The sequence below is a fragment of the Pristiophorus japonicus genome, chromosome 3, assembly GCF_044704955.1.
Source record: "Pristiophorus japonicus isolate sPriJap1 chromosome 3, sPriJap1.hap1, whole genome shotgun sequence".
NCBI lineage: Eukaryota > Metazoa > Chordata > Chondrichthyes > Pristiophoridae > Pristiophorus > Pristiophorus japonicus.
Genome location: NC_091979.1, coordinates 98,428,985 through 98,449,952, shown reverse-complemented (window position 1 = coordinate 98,449,952; position 20,968 = coordinate 98,428,985). Strand labels below are relative to the sequence as shown.

Here is a 20,968-nt window from a genome sequence, read left to right as displayed (position 1 = left end):
TCCCGCTGTGGATTGTGCCAGCGGATGGCCCCACATTGTTAGGCAGAAGCTGGCTGGGAAAAATCCGCTGGAACTAGGTCGACATCCGAGAGTTTTCGTCCGTCGACGACGCCTCATGTGCCCAGGTTCTGAGCAAGTTTCCATCGTTGTTCGAGCCAGGCATTGGAAGCTTCTCGGGTGCGAAAGTGCAGATCCATTTGGTTCCCGGTACGCGACAAGGCACGGGCGGTACCGTATGTGATGTGTGAGAAAGTGGAAATTGAGCTGGATAGGCTGCAGCGAGAAGGCATCGTCGCGCCGGTGGAATTCAACGAATGGGCGAGTCCGATTGTCCCGGTACTTAAAGAGTATAAGCACAGGATGTATCACTGTGTTCATCACACCAGTTGTTGTCGGGCTCCAGCCGAACCACGACTCCCACCAGCTCACATGTCCAATCTGATCTAAAGTTGTGCGAACGTTCTCAATTTCCGCCGTGTGATGGTTAATGTCCATAATAATTGCTTGATTCAAACTCCGTAGCTGTTGAAATCTTGTACTCCATTTCCGCATTTCCTTCTTCCAAATAGCAGCACAATTAGGGTCAAAGTAGGGTTGCTGCAGACTCTGATTCTCAGGATGCCATTTTAAAGTCCGTTGGTCTGTGATCACCTTGTGTCGATAGAATAGTAAATGACCACACTCCACAATTAGAAGAGATCGATTAGAGCAGTAAGATCCAACCTCCAGATGCATATATATTTGTAGCTGGTCATTAGTAACAACAAAACCGTTACAAGGATGCACATTATGTGCACATAATCGGCCAAACCCCATATCCATAATTATAGATTTGTTTAACCGCCGAACTTTAACATTGCCTGAGCGAGATCGTTCCATACAAGATGTTAAATTACCATATCCATTTTCCCTTAAGCCAACTTTCAATTTTTTATGTTTTCTATTGAACTCCATGCTGTTTACATTCACAAATGGAAACTCGCAGTTGGTGTCTTCGACCAAGTCTGTTGCCCTCTGCACAGTTTTTACCAATTTCCTCTGCTTTATGGAAGAAGTGTAACAACATAGAATAAAGGGTGATGGAAATGCTGAATAGTCAGTCGAGTGTCCCAGTCCTTCTCTCAGTTCACCCTTCGGAACTGCTGTAATATCCCCTCTCGGCATTTGCAACAATCCAACTTCTATTTTGCATCTTTTAAGATCATGTTTATAACTCCCACATTTGAGCTTTCACTGAACATCTCATCAGTTCTGAGACAGACCATTCCTACATGTTTTATGAACAAGCTTCTCCCACTGCTTTCATCTCTGACTGTTCAGTAACTGCTCCTCGTGCATCTGAGGTGATGGGGTACTGTCTCTGAAGAGGGGAGTCCCCTTCCTCTAGGACCACCTCAACATTCATTTGTCTGGTCAATTTCCCGCTGCCCTTCCACACATGCCTCGATAAGGGTATGGCCAACCCTACCCTGAAGTAAGAGTCCTAAAGAAATGATATGAGTGGTTGAGGCGCAGCATCCCTGTAGCAATCCTCCCTCACTTGCAGAATTTACTCTCGACCTCACCAACTGAACCGAGGTATCATTCCTGTCTCTGACTCTAGCTTCTCTTTCCTGATTCTTTAATTTTTCTTTTAACTTTTCCAATTCTTTAGCCAGTCTATCCCTGTCCTCTATCAACTGCCGGGTCGCGATCCAGGCACCACCTGGTCCTGCTCCTTTTATGCGACTCCTTGAGACATTCATCCACTCAGTCCCTTCTGCCTTCCATCGCTGTAACCCCTGTCTCACTTCCATGACTGAAATTCCTGCAGCCCTCTGATACAAGTTTTCTACCCTTGCCAACCATTTATCAAAACAATCATCCCCGCCCCAGGCATCTATTTCCAGAACTACTGAAGGACGTAAAAGAGTCAAAATGATCTCTCTATATATATCATCCCCGTAATGTCAGCTATCAATCCAATTACTTCCCAAACTTTTACACAACTGGAATATACGTTCACCCGCTTCCCTGGGTCCTTCCCCTGGTAATAATGCAAGCCACTTTATTAACCGTGGCCCTGAGTGAGCACCAAAGATTGCAGCTATTATTCTACCAAGCAGGGACCTGGAAGTTGTTTCAAAACATACTATCTTTCCCCGGTGATTCCCTAAAGCTCACAGAATCATGTGAACCCTCTGTTTCTCCGATATGTTCCCTGACTGCCACCATCCCAGAATATTACACCACCATTGGGCAAACTTGTTAAGATCCTGAAGCGGTGCAGGTCCCACTTTACTAAGGATAGCTCTCATGGCCTGTAAGTTTACCCCTCTTTGCTCATACCAGGGATCCCCAAAACCACTAACGGTAGTGTTCCCTTCACGAGCTCCGTAGGGAGTAGAGGAATCATGATTGTGCTCTCGCCTTGTCCACCCGAACATGCTTCCCCCACTCTCCGCATTACCGGAAGGTCGTGTGTAATGTTGTGGAGTGTGAAGCGTCTGAGGAACCGAAGGAACCAAACTGTTCCGCCTCTATACATAATATTGCCACGCGAACCACACGGGTTTGAGATTCCGAAGTTGGAGAAGGCAAAGGAGTTGCGGAATGGTGGGCATTCTCCTGGTCCCTTTTCAATTCTCGCACCTGGGGAATCCTCCGAATACCACCCGGCTTTATCAATTGCTGTCTCCGCTGGGCAACCTAATACCGCCATCTGCTGCAGCTTATATTGTGCATGGAGAAAGAGTCAGACTGAACACTGTGAGCTCAAAATAAAGTGTGACCATGGTCTTTTATTGTAGGTCTCCAGAGTGGCCCTCCAACCTGTGAAGCCTCCTTAAATACCTGTGCTCCCAAGGGATTATGGGATGAGCCCTCTGGTGACTGTACAGAGTAAATACAAGTATACATATATAACAGCTTAGATATTCCTTTCGCTAGATCTTGATCACGGTTCTGTTCATCAGTAAGATGCTGATCCAGCGTCAGAACAGTCCTGGCTGCCCTGAATGCCTGAAATCGTCAGTTCTCTATTTCTTCCTAGCTGCTGTTAGCTGCTCTGAGTTCTGAAACTTCTCTATCTCTAGCCTCAGCCTCTTCTCCTAACGTTTGAATCCCCAGCATTAGACACTGTAACACTAATGCTTTTCTCTCTTTATCACTTTTTAACCCAAACACTTTAATCTTTTTTATACGGACACTCTCCACTAAGGACTGCTGTGTCTCACTCCATTGTCCTGTCATTGTTATCCCATAAGATCCCCCTTTAGCATCAATCCACTCATTAAGAAATGATCGGACCTCATCTGGAATATTCCCTGATCCTCCCATTATTAACTGGAGATCCCTTTAAGTCACAACAACTGAGAGAATGCTCACCCCTCGAGCTGATGTGTGAGAAACACTTCTTCGAAAAACTCAGCCAACGAACTTTTGAAAATCATGTCAGGGTCACCGGGATGTTGTACAGCTTTCCAGCACTTTTCGCTTTGTTGCTTTAAACGTTGAATTACACACACACTCAGTTGTAGTAATGGCAGGATCAGGTTTTTTATTTAAACATTCATACTAAACAAACCCAGTATGAATGCTACTAAGACACAAACACTTCACAAGCCAACTTTCTGCTTGTCCGGATTTCCAGTGGCTGCTTGTAAGGCACACACCTACCAAATGTCCAGTGTCTAGTGTGTGGTGTCTAATAACAAAAACCAGTTCCATCTCTTCTACCTAAAAAGCCTTTGAACTCTTGTTTCCTTGCATAGTACATACAGACAATTAACATGCAGTCGATGTAGACTCAAATGGCATTGTCCTAAAATCATGACGAACTGCGTCCTGAATTACTATACACAAACCAGATTGTTTCCTCACATACTAACAAATGGTACGTTCAAATACTTAACATACAGACGATATCCTGAATTACTGTTACACAAAACAGATGATCAGCAGGAATTTCTTTGATTCCATGCATAGATAGTATCGATGATACATACAAATAGTTAACATCATCATCATCATAGGCAGTCCCTCGAAACGAGGATGACTTGCTTCCACGCCAAAAAAGGATGAGTTCACAGGTGTTTCAATGAAGGACCTAATATTCAAAGTCCCGAACTACATGTTGAACGGTGGAAGATGCCTGTACGTGGATTTTTTTTAAACGTGTGGTGGCCGTTGCACACCAGCCACCACAGGCTTGACAGAGCTAGATCTTGGTCCAGTGGCAAGGGTTAACCAAGACGACTGGAGACCTGCTCTGCTGCACGGACCAAGTGCGCACACATATCGCAGTGTGAGCTGTCCCGTGCTGCCCCTGGGCCCTCGCCTCTTCTGGCCCTGAATTCACGAACATACAAATAAATGACCAGCTACTCATTATCCTGAAATCAAGTCTCACTGCTTCAATTGACCCCCACCATGAAGTACTGTAAACACGCGGGTGATCAGATAGACATATTTCAATGGCTAAATGGCTCCATATCGTCGAGCAGCCTGTTTCGATCCAAACATCCTCTGTTTTAATCCAAACTTCGATCTTCAACTTTTAACCCTTTCGATTTCTCCAGGCTGCGCTGAAGCGTTTCAGAAATACGGACTCTCGCTCCCACATGTCCCAAACAGAGCGCGCATACCGCTTTTTAATGTTTTTCTCTGCCCCAATCCATGGGCCGGAGACTTGGCCGATATTGAGCATTTTAATTTTTTTTGCAGCGGGGCGGTGTTCCGGGCGTCACAACGTCCCTCCCCTTCAGTTAAAGGGAAGAGCTGCTGTGAAATCTGCATATATATTAGTTAGGTTCACTGGGCCACCAGGGAGGATTTCGACCAGGCCAGTGGCTCGGCCAACAATTAAAATAAAATGGCGACCGCGGCAGCGTGCCCTCCCCTTTAAGAGCTGATGTGCCGCCCAGCAACACACAGCTTCCCGCCGGGGAAAGCTATCAGTGCACCGACTGGTGGTCGCTCCACTCCCGCGGGGCAATTCGGTGCGGGGCAATTTCCCAAGGGGGTCGCCGCTGGTCGGTATGGGGTCGGTGCATGCTCGATGGGGCAGGAACACTGGCGGCACCAAAACGCGTTCCTATCGCTCCCGGCCCGGGGGCAATTTCAGATGGGTCAGCCTATCTGTCTGCCCCCAGTTGGTAAGGCCTATCCACTCCATTCCCGCCTCTTAGAGGCTGTGATGGTGCTTATAGAGGGGGGCCATTTCGGCCCCAATATGTTTTGTTTCAAAACAAAGAGATACACCATGTAGCATCTATCATTTCAATAATTAGAAATTGTTCATAAACAATTTATCCACTTAGTTGTGGAGATTTGTTCACTGAGAAGTTAATAATCCAGAACTATTATTCTGTGGGGATAGATGGCTGTCTGATCAGTATTGTTTTCTTTCACAGATAAATTGTTCAACGTGTCAGCCAAATGTATTATCAATGCTACAGGACCTTTCACAGATTCATTGCGTGAAATGGATGATAAGGAAGTCAAAAAGATTTGTCAGGCTAGTGCTGGTGTGCACATTGTCTTGCCTGGTTATTACAGGTAACTAAATATATTACTTAAGACAAAAGCCCATTTGCAAAAACCTAAACAAATCCTACTCACTTGTGGTTCTTTTTAACACTATTGACGATCTGCCAGTACAATGGTGACGTGCACGCTACTTTCTTCCACTTTACATTGCAGCTGAAAATCTGCATCTGTTTGTGTGCTCTGATAGAAACAATTGACAATCCTACATCAGAGTAGAAGGTGGATAACCATTTAATGTAAATAAAAAGTAATGTAGAAGAAAAATAATTATTGTGTAACTGAAAAGGAGCCTCCAGTTTCTGTTCTTTGCAGATGACTTCAGTTTTGCTTCCAGGTCTAATCTGTAAGGTAAATCCCATTTGCAACATTGTCTTGTAAAAGGATTTTTAAAATCACAAAAATCAACTTATATTTTTTTCCATTTCACTTTAGGAATTTGCATAGAAATATGCTAAGTATTTTGTAACACATCTTCTAGTAACCACTCAGTTGAAGTTAACTGATTTATTTAAAATAATTGTTTCATACTGTTATCTTAATTTTAATTTCAGGTATTAACTTCAAGCATTATTGACAAAGATGTATGAGGCAAAGCTGAATCATTTCTGTTATAATTTTTAAGAAAAGCACAATCTGTACGAAATTAGTCATTTAATAGGAATTTATAGCCAAACGTTTGGTTACTATAATGAGATCTGCAGCAGATTGAGCTGTTTGCCTGTATTTACACTGTGTGGATGGAAAACAAATATGAACCATTTGGATTCAAAGCAAATCCCATCATAGCTCAGAATTGCTGTAGTAAAATATGTCTGCCAATTCTTCATTGTAATCACTCAGATCTTTTGGCATTACTGAAGTTTTTTTGAAAATGTCCTTTTTATTAATTGTTTTAAAAAACTGTGCAAATGAAATGTAAGTTGTATTTAGAGTTAGAGATGGGTGAGGTGACTAAACAAAGCGAGCAGGTTATATTACCAAAGTGAGTTTAAAATCTCTAGAAGTCATGATGAAGCTGCACAGCCCCCTGGTCAGACTGCACCTGGAGTATTATGCACAGTTCTGGTTGTCACGACATAAGTGGCCCTGGTGGGAGGTGCAAAGGAGAGTATTGAAGCTGATTTCTAGTGTTAAAGTGATGAGCTATGAGGAAAGACTTAGTTGGCCTTTCTGTCCTCAAAGAGATGCCTGACCTTATAGAGGAATGTGAAGCGTTGAAAGCAGTAAATGCTTAACAATAATTTCAGAGACACGGGGGAGCAATAGAAGAGGGCGCAGGTTCAGAGTTGTGAAGGGTAAGTTTAGACAGCAGTCAACAAATATTTCTTTGTACAGAGGGTGACCAGCAACTGGAATGGGTGGCAGAAAGGGTGGTTGAAGACAGGACAATGGACTCATATATTTAAGAAACAGCTGGATGCTATAATGAACAATTGGTATTTTTTCCTTAGTACCTGCATTGGAACTTGAGGCAGCTTGCTATTTAATGTAGATAAGCATAAGCCAGTTGAGTTCATAGAATCATACAGTTCTTGGGCTTTGGCTCTTATACAAATGGAGGAAAACCATGTTCTAGAAAAGTGTTAACTATTGCCTAGACTTGTTTTGTTTGAGCTATTATTTGGGTAAATGATAATATTTGTACATGAGGTAGCAAATCATGGATTTTAATTATTTACAAATACTCTGGTACATGTTGCCATGTAACTGTACGTACTGTAATTGTGCTGTTTGTGAACTGAGTCAGTGCCAAGGACTGGTGGGCGTATTTTAAGAACTAATTAGACGAGATGTTTTTCACAGTTCAGACATTGGGTAACTTTTTAATGGGATCCATTTTTGAATAAATCTCTGCATTTGTTCTTGCAGCCCTGAAGCCATGGGACTGCTTGATCCAGCGACTAGTGATGGCCGAGTTATATTTTTCTTGCCATGGGAGAAAATGGTAATTGCCGGAACCACTGACACTCCAACAGAGATTACAACTAAGCCCATTCCCCACGAGAAAGAGATTAGCTTCATTCTCAGTGAAATACGAAACTATTTGAGTGCCGATGTTGACGGTAATTTTGTGAACTTTAAATAATCTTAATCTCTAAACTAACCATTACAAGATACTAAAAGATACTGATTTAGAACAGACTTTGTAAATGTATTCAAAAGCTAAATGTAGAGATATTAGAATGCATCTCTCTAACAGCGGATGGTTTATTTACTGTCATATTTCGGGAAACATGTTGGGTATCACCATTGCCCATTGGATTAACATGGCCAGCACATCAACACAGGACCTCCTGAAGTTCCTCTGCTTTGCATAGGATCCTGGGATAAACCCCACTACCTGGCTCCATTTGGCCACCCCATAGCTATGGAGAAAGGAAAGTGAGGAGGGAGATTGGAAATGCTCCTTCTCTTATTGTAATGCTTACTCTGGGCCTGCACTTCCTGCATAAACAAGCCTCACTCTACTGTTTTGGTGAATCCCTTGAACTCTGGGGCACTGTGATGGGGGACAAGATGCAATGGGTCTCCTCCCTATTCAATGCCACTGGGAACTGAGCTAAGAGGAATCATAGAATGGTTACAGCATGGAAGAAGGCCATTTGGCCCATGCTGACTCTCAGCTAATCCCACTCCCTTGTCCTTTCCCTGCAGCCCTGCAAATTGTTTTCCTTCAGATACTTATCCAACTCTCTTTTGAAAGATAAAATTGAGACTGCCTCCACCACCCTTTCAGGTTGTGCATTCCATATCTTAACCCCTCGCTGCGTAAGAATGTTTTTTCTTCTGTCACCTTTGGTTCTTTTGCCAATCACCTTAAGTGATAAGGAGAGTCTGTCCTCGTGTGTTTAAAGAATAACAAGACTGCCTCCCCAGAGACTGAGTGCAGACATTTTTTAAAATTCATTCTCTGGATGTGTGGGTCACCAGCATTTATTACCTATTTCTAGTTGCCCCAAGGAGATGGTGGTGACCATTCTTTCACTTATGCCAGTAGAGCCTAGAACTGGTTATTACTCATTGGTGTGTAATCACGAGTGAAAGAGCATTGCAAGTGTTGGTGGCTACAACAGTTGGTGATATGTGTCCTGATGGAAAATCCCATCACTGTGTCAATCATTTGTTGCTGGAAGACACTTTTCAGAGCTTTCGGTTCTGAAGTGTATTTGAACGTTTTAAACATTAGAGAGATAATGTCTAAATTTGCTATGGCTGTAATGGAGTCAAAAATTTTGCATTGTAAGAGCCTATTCAGACTGTCAATAGTGTTTAAACTTTAGTAATTAACAATATTTATAAATAGGCTTATATTATTTAAACAAACTCTGCCGGCCATATCAATCTGCCACAGACCCATGTTATCCTGCAAACATTTATGCCAGGCATATCCACTTCCAGAGACTTGGACACGTTCCAGCAGTTTAATTATAGTGTGACAAGAGCTGCTATTTCTGGTAGCATGGTTTATAAATGCAGTTCAGTACTCTCATAATATGATAAATGCCTCATTTTAGGTAGATCGACCAGTGTGGCAACAACAGTTGCAATTGAAATGTAGACCAAGTTCTTCTACCAATATATTCCATGGTACTTATTTTGAACAGGACATTAAAAACATAAATCAGGGTGTTGTAAATGCTTGTTGAATGATCTACTGTCCTTTTTGTATGACCACTTCATATAAGGTGGAGTAATATGGATAGTTTTAATTAAAAATGCATCTGTAGTATATGCAGTTAATGTTTGACTTCTCTAATGTACAAGTGGGAATTTGTAGTTCAATTTTATAGTTTAATGGAGCAAATGTGAAATTCAGGTTGTTTCTTGACTTCAGACACAAGCATCTAATCAGCAGGTCAGACTGCATCTGTGACTGAGAACAGACAAGTTAATGGGGCCTAAATTCGTTCGTGCCCAAACCAGACGATTCAAGCGATGAGCATCGGCAGCACACTAGAACGGGGAGGCTCGAGGACCGAGCTAAGCTCACTACCATCAACATTCCTTTAGCCTTTTTGAGTCTATTTTGTTCCTGTGCACTAGGATTTAGTGACTTGTGTACCTGGACACCTAAATCCCTTTGCTTCTCCACAGCTCATAGAATCATAGAATGGTTACAGCACAGCAGGAGGCCAGTCAGCCTGCCGAACCCGTGCCTGCTCTCTGCAAAAGCACTTCAGCTAGTCCCTCTCCCCTGCGCTTTCCTCATAGGCCTGCAATTTTTTTTTCCTTCTGGTACTTATCCAATTTTCTTTTGAAAGCCACAATTGAATCTGTCTCCACCACCCTTTCAGGCAGAAAATTCCAGATCATAACCACACTCTGCGTAAAAAAAGTTTTTCCTCATGTCGCATTTGGTTCTTTCGCAAATCACCTTAAATCTGTGTCCTATGTTTCTCAACCCTTCCACCAATGGGAACTTTCCCTCTATCTACTCTGTCTAGACCTGTCATGATTTTGAACACCTCTATTAAATCTCCTCTCAACCTTCTCTGCTCTAAGAAGAACAACCCCAGCTTCTCCAGTCTGTACACGTAACTGAAGTCCCTCATCCCTGGAACCATTCTTATAAATCTTTTGAGCACCCTCTCTAAGGCCTTCACATCCTTCCTAAAGTGTGGTGCCAAGAATTGGACACAATACTCTAGTTGAAGCCAAACCTGTGCTTTATAAAGGTTCATTATAACTTCCTAGTCTCTCATGAAGAAAATAGTCCAATTTGTCTTTGATCAAAAGTGGATGGCCTCACACTTCCCCACATTGAATTCCATCTGCCATAGTTTTGCCCACTCAGTCTGTCTATGTTCCTTTGTACCTATCTGCTCCCATCTGCACTACTTACTGTGCTTCCTATCTTTGTGTCATTTGCAAAATTGGATATACAACTCTCGGTGCAAAATTCGGATCCATAGCGTCCGTTTTTTGGACCCTACGAGTACTCATGGAGGTCCAAAATGGTGCCTGTGGCTGATTTGACACCAGCGCTGCTATTTTGGATCTCAGTGCTCCAGCTAACATCCTTCTCACATCCCACTTCCCCTCATCCAACAATCTCTACTGATTACCAGCTGTTGATGGTATATGTGTACACATCTTACTTCCTCACCTCCCCTCACTATAACATGAATTAAACAGCACAAAGGATCCCCTACAGCACTATTTCAAGGGATCATCACCAACTTACAGGTTAGTTGCTGATTGATTTCTATTGGCTGTTGCTACGATTCTACGATTATTGATGATGTGGTCCTGCCGTTAAGATCGGCAGGAATTCTGCACTCCCGGCCCTGCTGGGCTTTTCAGCCATTCTCGGCCTCACCCATACCCTCCTCACTTACCCATAAATATCGGGGGTCTCTGTCTTTGATAGATTCCAATAATTTTACACAACTGATGTTAAACCGAGAGGTCTATAGTTACCTGGTTTCCCACTCTCTCCTTTCTTAAATATTCGAGCAACATTTGCAGTTTTCCAATCCAAAGGCACAATTCCTGAATCTAGAAAGCCTTACAAAATTATGACTATTGTATCTGCAATTTCCTCATCTATTTGTTTCCACCCAGGGTATTAAAAGAACCACGTCCTGGAGATTTGTCTATTTTAAGTCCCATTTATTTAATTTGGCTCCCAGTTTCTTTCTTGGCGAACTGCAGCTCATGGCTTGTGAAATGGTACAAGAAGTCAAGGCATGTCTAGCAGTACAATTTATAACTAACATACAGGGGACTCAGACATTTTACCAGGGAATGGTGCTGAGCAAAAGAAATATGTATTACTATGAAAATTCAAATTATACCTACCCACTATCTCAAGACTTGAGTTCACATGCAGCCCAAAGGTTGTACCAAAGGCTGCTTTTCACTGGAAGACTATCCGAAGACCTGCATGTAATGTAAGTTGTGACCATCAGTTTAGTCAACAGCAGAGAAATATCGAATGCAAAAAAGGTATGTACATATAAAGACTATTCAGACCATGAAGCTTTCTCTTTTATTTTGGTCTTTGCAAAGGATACACAATTCATCCAGTATTGGCACCAAATTTGTAGCCTTCTAATTTTTTGAATTAGAAATGACTTGTTATCTTTTTAAATGCCTCAAAAAAAAATCAACATTTGTTGTTCCAGTTGGCAGTCTGTTAATAACTCCAGGTATAAAGTAGTGATCCTGCAAATTATGTTTAGCTTGACAGTTTCTGGTTTCTATAATTTTGTCCCCTAGATCAAGCGTGCCTACATAACAACTTCAGAAGTAATTCACAGTGAAGAGCTTTTGAGATGCTTTAATGTGATAAAGCACTATATAAAAGCATATTGTTGTGTGTTATGCCGCCCAATCCAATTTATTGACTTTGTACAAAACTAGTGTAATCTGCAGAGGTGATTCATGGTATAACTATGTTAGCAGCAATGTTTTCCTTCAGTTTAAAAACAAGTATTCCCAACAATTCACAGCAACTGAAAACAACGAAGGATTAGTAACAGTTCACATAAATGATTTTTGTATATCTTTCGCTTGCACCTGTGCAAATCATTTTCTTAGTTGATGTTAATAACTCACGTAGACCTTGTTACTGCAAGTGTGTCAATGTTGCCTAATATGTCATTCCATGTGGAATTAATCCTCTTACCACATTATCTCACAACAAAACCCTGCTTACATCTGTCACACTGTATATCTGTTTGTTAAAAAACACTGAGCATTTCATGTCAAATTAAATTTACCATAATCTGATGTGTCACATTATCCTGGAAAAAAACTGTTGGGGTATACATGGGATGTTGCTGAATTATTGTAGCCACAAAATGTGACCCGGTAAATCATTAATGAACTGAATATAAAGGCCCATGACTCTTTTTTTTCTTTTATATGTCTAATTTCTAATTGACATCAGTTTGACCATGACTTTTTCATCAGCATTCTGACTACTATCAGCGTAGAATCAATTTCCACTTTCTATTGCTGCTTTAAATAGAGTACTAATAGATTTTTGATTAAGTCCCCCCTTTCCAAATAATAATAAACAAAACTATTACTGTGCGATAGCTTTCTAACATCAGCCTTCTAACTGACGATACGATGTCCCCCTTTTCAAAATTGCTGTAATTACCTGCTATTTTATTTTTAAAAAACACTTTATCCTCCATTCTCTCCAGCTATCACCACACTTCCCTTTCCTCTAAGGCTTTGGCACCCTTTGTCACCTCCAGAAAATGCCCTCTTTGCTAAGCTCTCAAAATCCACCCTATACAAGCTCCATCACCCAAATCTTGTCCAATACTAATTCCTGTCCATCTATTATCCCAATGTTGCCATTCTCTGTTGGCTCCCCTCACTTGGTAGATTTTCTAGCCTTCAATCATTCCATGCCCTTCACTTCTTCCTAGCTATGAAATCTCCCATCCCACACTCTGCGCTCTTATAACTCTGGTCCTTTGTACACTGCCTCTTCCCTCCACTCTATCATCAGAGGCAGGGCCCTTAGCCATCTCTTCATCCCTCCCCCCCCCCCCCCCCCCCACCTGCCCAAAATCTGGAGCTCCCTCCTTATACTCTCGACCTCACTACATCTCTTCCTCATATTGAAAAGCCTTCTTTACACTTACCTCTTTGGAAACACTACTACTCCATCCTATTTGAGCTCATATCTCAGTCACTATGAAGCAGCTTTGGGTGTTGTCTGTTATTATAAAGAAAGAAAGATTGAATTTCTATAACTCATTTCACGACTACCGGATGTCTCAAAGCATTTTACAACCAATTAAGTACTTTTGGAGTGTAGTCACTGTTGTAATATAGGAAACGCGGCAGCCAATTTGCGCATAAACAAGCTCCCACAAACAGCAATGTGATAATGACCAGATAATCTGTTTTTGTTATGTTGATTGAGGGATAAATATTGGCCAGGACACCGGGGATAACTCCCCTGCTCTTCTTCGAAATAGTGCCATGGGATCTTTTACGGCAGTATGTACATGTAAGTTGTTGAGTAGCAACTCTCTTTCATTCAGGTTTATCCAGTTATACAAGCTTTAGGAGTAGGTTTTGACATTTAACCCAATATTTTACAGTTAAGAAGCCATATAAGGTAATTGGAGTATTTGGAAGCTTTACTATTATTTATGGGTTAATTGAATAATTGTCCCTGAAGTACAAGAGGGTGTCAGAGTTCTGTCTTTGTTGTATGTGTTCCAAGGTGTTCATTCATTTCAGTGGAAAAGAGTGTAACTGATTTTACTAATCATTATGGGTATGAAACAAAATCGGTTTAAAAATGAAAATTATTTTGATGAAATTTAACATTTTTCAAAAATGTTCAAAATTTTAATAAAACTAAGGACACAGGAACTAATTTTAAGTAGTAGCTTTATATAACTGAATATAAATGTTGGCTGCTCAAGACAGCTTTTTAAATTTGATTTGGAATGTAGAAGCAGTTTAGTAACCTAGCCAGCTTCATCATGTGTGTGATCATTTTTTCAGCTGATAAATAGTTTTGCACAATCATTTATGCTTTTATTTCCCATTGTTACAGAAATATAGCAAGCTAATTTATTTTGTGTGATTGTTTTGTTCGATGCTTTTGAATCTGCATTTTCATTTCAGACTCTTATTGAACTGGCTTTGCAGCACAAATATGTCTTGAGGACTAGCACTTGCTGAAATTCTATTAAAATCCACGGCAACAGTTAATTTACTCAAACATTTTAAATATTTAAACTTTGAAGACATGCTGTGGAATTTCTCTTTTTGTATTAAAGGATATTCACAGTAACTGTAATACTTTACAAAATGCTTTATTTTTCTTTTGACATCTTGCTGTATTTTTATTAATTTTCTTTAGTCCATTTTCTGTTCATTTCTGTTTCTATATCCTCTCTTTTCCTTTCAGAATATATCTGGAAATTTGGTTACCCTCACTGAAGATCAAGGGAATAGGTTTAGAATGCAAAGATTCAACAGCTGTAAATATCTAATTCATTTCAAATACTGTCGCTTTTGAAGCCATCTTTGAAATCCAGCCTAACCTTCTATTCAGTGCTGTGGGCAGGAGGAAATACTTCATCTACTGAGATGATAGAGAAATGAACAAAATCTCTTTATGATAGTTAATACCATGAAAAACTCATTTTATCGGGTTTACTTTCAAAGGAAATATTTACATGAATAATTGGAAGATTTGCTGGCCCAGAAATTGCGGTCACAGGCTTCCTTCAGAAGAACGCCTCTGACCCAAACAAAATCACAAAAGTACCTGGTGATCACGAAGGCACCTTCGATTCTGGTCAGAGGCCTTCATTCGCTGTGCAGTGTACGGGGAGGTGACTTCCCGTACGTATGGAAATGCTGGAGTCACGTGGACCTGGACCACCAATCAGTAGGTAGTATACTCATTGATACTCATCCGTTTTTATGAGTTCCCATTACTATCAATGAGAAAACCCTCCGAAAACAAGAAACACCGCATAATCAATAAAAACCTTACATATTTAAAATTAATTGAAATGAAATGTTTTGGAAATTTTTGAGGGTTTTTTTTTTAATGTGTTTTAATAGGGTTAACAATAAACTTACCTTAATGGACAGGGTTTTTAATATAAAAATGTAATGATTAAATTAAATTTTTATATGTTTTAAAAGTGTTACGCTGGTAAAAGTAGACTACACGCCTGCTTTTAGCAGGCATAAAAGTTTGAAGGGCCTTCGCTGGGCATGAATTGGGCAAATAGCCCAATCACTCCTTCCTGCAGGGATGCGTATATTCTGTCAGAAAAAATCTTGACAGATCGGAAAAGCCGGTTCTCGGCGCATGCGCATAGCGACCTGAGAACTGGCTTTTGCGAGGCCTCGCCGGGTACGTGTGCACTTCGTACGCACCCAGCGAGACCGCAATTTTCGGCCCACTATTACTGATTTTTAGCAATTATTAATAGGTACTAATCCCAAGTATAAAACCTGTGATTTTGGAACTAATTTGTCACCTTTCCTCAGATAAACTATAATGTATGGTGGTGGCTGAATGTGCTACCCTGGCACAGTAAGGGGTACTCTTCTACAGTTGGGCATGCTGGTGTGTTGTTGTTGAGAGTAGATTAAACTTTATCTTCTATCTGGCCTGCAACGTACCAAACGTGGGAATGCTTTATTCTGACACTGGACCTCAAAATTCTACACTAGCTAAGTGATCCCACAACCAATGGATCCGATCAAAGCTCTACAGTTCTGCCACATTCTGTCATGAATAGTGATTGACCATTAAACAACTAACTGGAGGAGGCTCCATGAACATCTCCATCCTCAGTGGTGGCTGAGCCCAGCACGCGAGTGCAAAAGACAAGGCTGAAGCGTTTGAAATCGTCTTCAGCTAGAAGTGCCGAGTGGATGATGCATCTTGGCCTCCGCCTGAGGTCAACATCATCACAGCAGCCAGTCTTCAGCCAATTCGATTCACTCCACATGATATCAAGAAAGGGCTGTCCGCACTGGATATAGCAAAGGCTGTGAGCCCTGAAAACATACCGGCTGTAGTACTGAAGACTTGTGCTCCAGAAACTAGCCGCACCTCTAGCCAAGCTGTTTCAGTACAACTCTGTCATCTATCCCACAAAATGGAAAATTGCCCAGGTATGTCGTTCCCACAAAAAACAGGACCAATCAAATCCAGCCAATTACCACTGCATCAGTCTATTCTCAATCATCATCAAAGTGATGAAAGGTGTCGTCGACACTGCTGTCAAGCGGCACTTACTCACCAATAATCTGGCTCACTGATGCTCAGTTTGGGGTCCACCAGGACTACTCGGCTCCAGACCTTATTACAGCCTTGGTCCAAACATGGACAAAAGAGCTGAATTCCAGAGGTGAGGTGAGAGTGACTGCCTTTGACATCAAGGTAGCATTTGACCGAGTGTGGCATCAAGGAACCCGAATAAAATTGAAGTCAATGGGAATCATGGAAAACTCTCCACTGGCTGGAGTCATACCTAGCACAAAAGAAGCTGGTTGTGGCTGTTGGAGTCCAATCATCTCAACCCCAGGACATCGCTACAGGAGTTTCTCAGGGCCGTGTCCTAGGACCAACCATCTTCAGCTGCTTCATCAATGACCTTCCCTCCATCATAAGGTCAGAGGTGTGGATGTTCGCTGATGACTGCACAGTGTTCAGTTCCATTTGCAACTCCTCAGATAATGAAGCAGCCAGTGCCCATATGCAACAAGACCTGGACAATATTCAGGCTTGGGCTGATAAGTAGAAAATAACATTCGTGCCACACAAATGCCAGGTAATGACTCACTGACACCTGGGAGACCCTGGCCAAAGATCGCCCTAAGTGAAGGAAGTGCATCCGGGAGGGCGCTGAGCACTTCGAGTCTCATCGCCGAGAACATGTAGAAAGCAAGCGCAGGCAGCGGAAAGAGCGTGGGGCAAACCTTTCCCTCAACGACTCTCTGTCCCACCTGGAACAGGGACTGTGGCTCTCGTATTGGACTGTTCAGCCACCCAAGAACTCATTCTAAGAGTGGAAGCAAGTCATCCTCGATTCTGAGGGACTGCCTATGATGAATGACCATCTCCAACAAAAGAACGTCTAACCACCACTCCATGAAATTCAATGGCATTACCATCATCAAATCCTCCACCATCAACATCCTGGGGGTCACCATTGACCATAAATTTAACTAAACCGGCCACATAAATACTGTGGCTACAAGAGCAGGTCAGAGGCTGGGTATTTTGTGACGAGTGTCTCACCTGACTCCCCAAAGCCGTTCCACCATCTACAAGGCACAAGTCAGCAGTGTGATGGAATACTCATCACTTGCAGGTTGAGTGCAGCTCCCACAACATTAAAGAAGCTCGACACTCTCCAGGACAAAGCAGCCTGCTTGATTGACACCCCATCCACCACCTTAAACAGTCACACCCTCCACTACCGGCGCACCGTGGCTGCAATGTATACCACCTACAAGATGCACTGCAGCAACTCGCCACGGTTTCTTTAACAGCACCTCCCAAAACCAGAACCTCTACCACCTAGAAAGGGCAACAGGCACATGGGAACGCCATCACCTGCAAATTCCCCTCCAATTTACACACCATCCTGACTTGGAAATATATCACCATTCCGTCATCGTTGCTGGGTCAAAATCCTGGAACTCCCTCCCTAACAGCACTGTGGGAGTACCTTCACCACACAGGACTGCAGCGATTCAAGAAGGTGGCTCACCAACACCTTTTTGAGGGCAATTAAGGATGGATGATGAATGCTGGCCTTGCCTGCGATGCCCACATCCCATGAATGAATGGAAAAAATTTGTGCTGGCGGAGTTATGCCCGCTGATGCTTTAAAGAGCTGAATCTGGCAGAATTTCCTGGGCCAGCTCATTTGCATATTCAATGGGGTACCTCCAGCATACAATCCCATGTAAAAAGGGAGTAATGTGCTGGGAGTGCTTGAAAATTACAGTGTAGCCTTTAAAAAGCCAAGTCTAGCTGAAGATTGCAGCAGCAGACTGGGGAGCCAGGTAAGTACGAAGGTGTTTGGATCACGAGTTTACTCGGGTAGAGTCCGAGCAGCAGGAGTCCAGGGACGTTAGAGCGGCCTATAAAAGCCCAGCAGTCGTCCAGGAGCGGGAGTGCGAGCAGCAGGAGTCCGGGGACGTTGGAGCGGTCTATAAAGGCCCAGCAGTCGTCCAGGAGCGGGAGTGCGAGCAGCAGGAGTCCGGGGACGTTGGAGCGGTCTATAAAGGCCCAGCAGTCGTCGAGGAGGCCAGCCGATGCAGCTGCAGCAGGGAGGCAAAAAAGAAGTAGAAAGAAATCGAAAGGTGACGTCGCAGCCAAGGGGGTAAGTGATTGGCTGGTGAGTAGTTTTTCTTTTTTCTTTTCCATATCAGTAAGTAACATTTAGCATTGTTGTTGCCAATTTAAGTTTATCTAACGGTTAAGTCATGGCAGGACCGCTCAGACACGTGTTATGCACCTCCTGTCCCATGTGGGAACTCGGGGACGCTTCCGGTGTCCCTGACGACTACATGTGCGGGAAGTGTATCCGCCTCCAGCTCCTGACGGACCGCATTGCGGAACTAGAGCTGCGGGTGGATTCACTCTGGAACATGCACGATGCTGAGAATGATGTGAATAGCACATTTAGTGAGTTGGTCTTACCGCAGGTAAAGGGTCCACAGCCAGATAGGGAATGGAAGACCAACAGGAAGAGCAGTGCAAGGAAGGTAGTACAGGGATCCCCTGCGGTCATCCCCCTGCAAAACAGATGAGTACTGTTGAGGGGGATGACTCATCAGGGGGGAGCAGCAGCAGCCAAGTTCATGGCACCATGGGTGGCTCTGCTGCACAGAGAGCAGGAAAAAGAATGGGTGAGCGATAGTGATAGGGGATTCAATTGTAAGGGGAATAGATAGGCGTTTCTGCAGCCGCAACCGAGACTCTAGGATGGTATGTTGCCTCCCTGGTCCAAGGGTCAAGCATGTCTCGGAGCGGGTGCTGAACATTCTGAAAAGGGAGGGTAAACAGCCAGTTGTCGTGGTGCATATAGGTACCAACGATATAGGTAAAAAAAAACGGGATGAGGTCCTACGAGATTAATTTAGGGAGCTAGGAGTTAAATTAAAACGTAGGACCTCAGAAGTAGTAATCTCAGGATTGCTACCAGTGCCACATGCTAGTCAGAGTAGGAATCGCAGGATAGCTCAGACGAATACGTGGCTTGAGCAGTGGTGCAGAAGGGAGGGACTCAAATTCCTGGGGCATTGGAACCGGTTCTGGGGGAGGTGGGACCAGTACAAACCGGACAGTCTGCAGCTGGGCAGGACCGGAACCAATGTCCTAGGGGAAGTGTTTGCTAGTGCTGTTGGGGAGGAGTTAAACTAAGATGGCAGAGAGATGGGAATCTATGCAGGGAGACAGAGGGAAATAAAATGGAGTCAGAAGCAAAAGATAGAAATGAGAATAGTAAAAGTGGAGGGCAGAGAAACCCAAGGCAAAAAACAAAAAGGGCCACATTACAGCAAAATTCTAAAGGGGCAAAGTGTGTTAAAAAGACAAGCCCTGAAGGCTTTGTGCCGCAGTGCGAGGAGAATTCGGAATAAGGTGGACGAATTAACTGCACAGATAGCAGTTAACGGGTATGATGTAATTGGCATCACTGAGACATGGCTCCAGGGTGACCAAGGCTGGGAACTCAACAACCAAGGGTATTCAGCATTTAGGAAGGATAGACAGAAAGGAAAAGGAGGCGTTGTGGCGTTGCTGGTTAAAGAGGAAATTAATGCAATAGTAAGGAAGGACATTAGCCTGGATGATGTGGAATCGGTATGGGTGGAGCTGTGGAATTCTAAAGGGCAGAAAACGCTAGTGGGAGTTTTGTACAGACCACCAAACGGTAGTAGTGAGGTTGGGGACAGCATCAAACAAGAAATAAGGGATGCGTGCAATAAAGGTACAGCAGTCATCATGGGCGATTTTAATCTACATCTTGATTGGGCTAACCAAACTGGTAGCAATGCGGTGGAGGAGGATTTCCTGGAGTATATTAGGGATCGTTTTCTCGACCAATATGTCGAGGAACCAACTAGAGAGCTGGCCATCCTAGACTGGGTGATGTGTAATGAGAAGGGACTAATTAGCAATCTTGTGCAAGGCCCCTTGGGGAAGAGTGACCATAATATGGTAGAATTCTTTACTAAAATGGAGAGTGACACAGTTAATTCGGAAACTAAGGTCCTGAACTTACGGAAATGTAACTTCGACAGTATGAGGCGTGAATTGGCTAGAATAGACTGGCAAAGGATACTTAAAAGGTTGACGGTGAATAAGCAATGGCAAACATTTAAAGATCACATGGATGAACTTCAGCAATTGTACATCCCTGTCTGGAGTAAAAATAAAACGGGAAAGGTGGCTCAATCATGGCTAACAACAGAAATTAAGGATAGTGTTAAAGCCAAGGAAAAGGCATATAATTTGGCTTGAAAAAGCAGAAAACCTGAGGACTGGGAGAAATTTAGAATTCAACAGAGGAGGACTAAGGGTTTAATTAAGAGGGGGAAACGAGAGGAAGCTTACAGGGAACATAAAAACTGACTGCAAAAACTTCTATAAATATGTGAAGAGAAAAAGGTTAGTGAAGAAAACGTAGGACCCTTGCACTCGGATTCAGGTGAATATATAATAGGGAACAAAGAAATGGCAGACCAATTGAACAAATACTTCGGTTCTGTCTTCACGAAGGAAGACACAAGTAACCTTCCGATTGTACTAGGGGACAGTAGGTCAAGTGAGAAGGAGGAACTGAAGGATATCCTTATTAGGCAGGAAATTGTGTTAGGGAAATTGATGGGATTGAAGTCTGATAAATCCCCGTGGCCTGATAGTATGCATCCTAGAGTACTTAAGGAAGTGGCCCTAGAAATAGTGGAT

General features: G+C 42.8%; 1 protein-coding gene across 2 annotated transcripts in view; it reads left to right on the top strand.

Moving 5' to 3' along the window:
* The window catches only part of gpd2 (glycerol-3-phosphate dehydrogenase 2 (mitochondrial)), a 231,470-nt gene that overhangs the window by 187,030 nt on the left and 23,472 nt on the right, over positions 1-20,968 (top strand). For both annotated transcript variants that reach the window (XM_070875618.1, XM_070875619.1), the window contains exons 8-9: positions 5,394-5,538; positions 7,399-7,592. In XM_070875618.1, coding sequence (XP_070731719.1) covers positions 5,394-5,538; positions 7,399-7,592 — 339 coding nt within the window. The remainder of the gene's footprint in view (positions 1-5,393; positions 5,539-7,398; positions 7,593-20,968) is intronic.